The 3,564-nt window shown below is 37.0% G+C and overlaps 1 protein-coding gene across 1 annotated transcript; it reads right to left on the reverse strand.

The window, feature by feature from the left end:
- Positions 1-260: 260 nt before the first annotated feature.
- Positions 261-2,816, reverse strand: LOC106464484 (probable G-protein coupled receptor Mth-like 10). The gene has a single exon (XM_022392211.1). It carries the CDS (start codon positions 2,481-2,483, stop codon positions 744-746), a length of 1,740 nt encoding a protein of 579 aa, XP_022247919.1. The 5' UTR covers positions 2,484-2,816; the 3' UTR covers positions 261-743.
- Positions 2,817-3,564: the final 748 nt, after the last annotated feature.

Genomic DNA, 3,564 nt, shown 5'->3' on the forward strand with positions numbered 1-3,564 from the left:
TATGAATAACACGAATGGATTAAAATATTTAATTAAATTATCTCAAAATAAACCTTCATTTCGGTGCAATATTGAAATTAGCTTGAATTCTTCATAACACGAATGGATTAAAATATTTAATTAAATTATCTCAAAATAAACCTTCATTTCGGTGCAATATTGAAATTAGCTCGAATTCTTCATAACCTCTGAATAGTGGTTAACCCAACGGGTCACGGTGGTCTATTATATATATATATATAAAACGCTAAACATATTAATGAATTTGTCTGCATAAGGTATACTTTATTTAAAACGCGGCAATAATACTATACAACCATGACTTTGCACTTCTTATATAAGATGCTTCACCTGTATTTATATATCACAACACTAATAAAAACTATGTGAAGAAAGCCTATGTAACTTTATTACATACCCAGTGCAAAAGGGTATAACATATATAATTCTGAAATGCATGTTGACACAACTTAAGGCTCATAAGGCTCCGATAAGAGAGCCGAAAGCTCTCAAATAAAAGTATTTTTACATAATTCTACATACAACTTAAACAATTATAAGGGAAAAAATAACTTTGGGATAATAGATGTTAATTTATACAAATCGCGTTGCATTTTGGCACGTGACAAAATAATATTGTCAGATGATTATATTTGCAAATAGCAGTCATTTCATCATTTTTTATAGCCGTCGGTTTATCAGAAACGACCTCTTCAGGGAACATAAGATGAACACTGTAACGATTAATGGACGCTGCTATGGTTTAGGCTTATGTGGTTTAGTGAAGAAGTTCGGTGTGCCAACTGAGAGTTAAGAGTACACTGTGACTGGAAGCCAGAACCAGAACCAGAGTTTAGACTGGTGGTCCGATAAGCAAATGGCTTAGTCAAACTGGACATCTTGTCGGCAAAGTACATTCTTACTTTTTTGGTACATGAGAAGGCAAAAAATATGAACATTCCTTGAAGTGTATTAAAAACTACAAAGACGTACCACAAGCTCTCCAATCCAGAATATCCCGCAACGAGTCCAAAGATCCACGATAAACCCATCAAAATGTACAGCTTTGTGTATAGTCGAAAATTTCTCTTCGGAGACGTACAAGAGGCTTGATATTTAGCTGTATTATTAGTGGAAGCTAAAATAATTCCTGCACTTAAAATAAAAAAAACGATGTTAATCAGCATAATTAGTGCAACAGGTGTAGCAAAGAAAACCAGTAGCGCCCTCCTGTGGTTAAACCAGCAGAGACTCGTGCCAAATGCAGGTCTGTATTCAATGGGAATACCATCGAGACTTTCAAATACAACAGATAAAACAACAATAATAATGGGAGCAATCCAGCAGTAAAATGAGTAGGACACGAAACGACGCCATTGTTTGCCACTGGACACACGAAGGTCTTTTGTGGCCATGCGCAGTGTTCTCCAGACATCAAAGGCCAAAATATTCATCCAAAAAAACGAAGCCAAGAAGGAATAATACATCACTATTGCTATGATGGTACAGACAGCACGAGAGAGAATGTTAAACTGCCCTGCAATAAAACAAGAATAAGAAATAATCAACGCCACAGCTAATGATGCTAAGTTTCTTCCACAGATACTATGGAGATCTGGAACTAATATAAAAATAACGAAGTGAAGAACTAGGCAAATCAACGATATTCCTAAACCAATGTTGCTTATGTATCCCAGATAAACCGAAAACGTTTCTTTGCTGTTTGATATCGAACTTTTTTCGTTTTTACAAATCAGTACGTTATTTCCTTTCATCAGATAGTATGATTGGTTATAACTTTCTTCGTATTTTTCAACAAAAACATCACCATTTTTCAAAACAGTGTATTCATTTTTATAAAGCACAACTTTCAAACAGTGTATAAAATCTTGAGCATATTTAGATGTTTCATTAGAAGTTTTATTTTGAAAGACCCGAGTCAAACTTCCATCTGTATCATTCACCCATTCTTTCAAAGTATTGTTTGTCTCAGAGGACTGGTCTATTTTTGTTTCATTAACTAAGGAGTGTGTGGGTTTGCTGGAAACGTCTATTTGGCCCCTGGTGGAGGGATCAGGAAGAACTGTTGTTGATAGCTGAATACACTCGCCAGATACATACTTGTAGCCAGGTAGGCCGCACACAGTGTTTACACAACGTTTGAGAAGAAAGTCATAGCGTTCTTCGTCTTCGCACACAACGTCTTCACCAACGTACTCACCCATTTTGGTGTTTATATCAAAGAGTAAGGAGAAGGCGTTGGGATTGAATATTTCCACTTCAAACTCTCGTTTAGAGGATGGACTACACCTTAAACTGCTGGCACTTACATTGTTGCACAACGCACAGTGGACATTGCGGTAACCATTATATCGGGTGTATATAGCTCCCATGTAAGCGGCACACTTGGTCATCATTTCCTCATCTGGCCAACTAGGAAGACATTCGGAGATCAAGTCTTCTCGGCAGAACCTGTAATTCATTGGTATGGGGTCAGGAAAATTTGGGTAAAATACACAAGTTTTGAAAAGTTCGCCCTTGGGGATTCTGTTCAATCCAAAATCCCCAGCTATGGGTAAGATTATTATATGTCATGGTTTTGAGAATGTCTTTCACCTTAAAGTCCTTTATGTAGTCTTTTACAATGTATGGACAATCTAGATAAAGTCTCCACTTTATTATATCATCTACGTCACTGTTACAGATAGCGCAGAAATTATTCTTATAGATAACGCCAGTTTTGACATTAAAAACTGGCGTCTGGCCTAAGAGGGCGATGGGTTCTTCTGTATCACTTTCACAACGAGTACGGATTTCTTCCACCCCCTGCCACCCAGGCCTACATTTATCTTTAACATACAGATATGTGCCTTGAGCCAAACTGGTACAGTTCCACTGTTCTTTATCGTACTTGCGAGACTTTACGTCCACACAACAGTCGTCGTATTTTCCACACAGGTCGTCACACATGCAGTGTCGCGTCTGTAAGCTATCCAACCGTCGACTTCGGGTCGTACATGTGTCTTTCGTGGAGCAAGTACTGTTGAGCAATAGTTTTTGTATCTCCGAATACGTCACGTTTACAGCCGTGAATACGTCGAGAAAAAGTACAACTGCAACAAGCTTGACCAAAAGCATCTCCACAGAAGAAAGCGACAAGATACCAATTAAAAACGCCCGATTTTATCTCCAGGTGAATAAAGTTTCAAGATTTTTGTTTTTTCTTCTTACTTGTCAAACGTTTCTTTTCTTGAGATAACATTCTGAAAAAACAACAACAAAAAAACAGTATTATAACAAACTATTCGATAGTGGCAACAAATGTTGATCTCTCACCGATTCATTTATTTAGACAAAATAATATTATACTTTATTTAGATCCAAACATTTGATTTGACTGGAGACTTTGCTGTTAGAATTTAGACACAGGTGATGGCAAGGGTTCATAGTTTACTACTTGTAGTTTTCCTTGTGTTGTTCCAAAATGTTGGCGATGGGTATTGATTAGCTGTCTTTTCTCTAGTCTGTAACTTTTAAATTAGGAATGTATAGCGCCGCAGATAG

Source organism: Limulus polyphemus, unplaced genomic scaffold, assembly GCF_000517525.1.
Source record: "Limulus polyphemus unplaced genomic scaffold, Limulus_polyphemus-2.1.2 Scaffold1665, whole genome shotgun sequence".
Taxonomy (NCBI): Eukaryota; Metazoa; Arthropoda; class Merostomata; order Xiphosura; family Limulidae; genus Limulus; species Limulus polyphemus.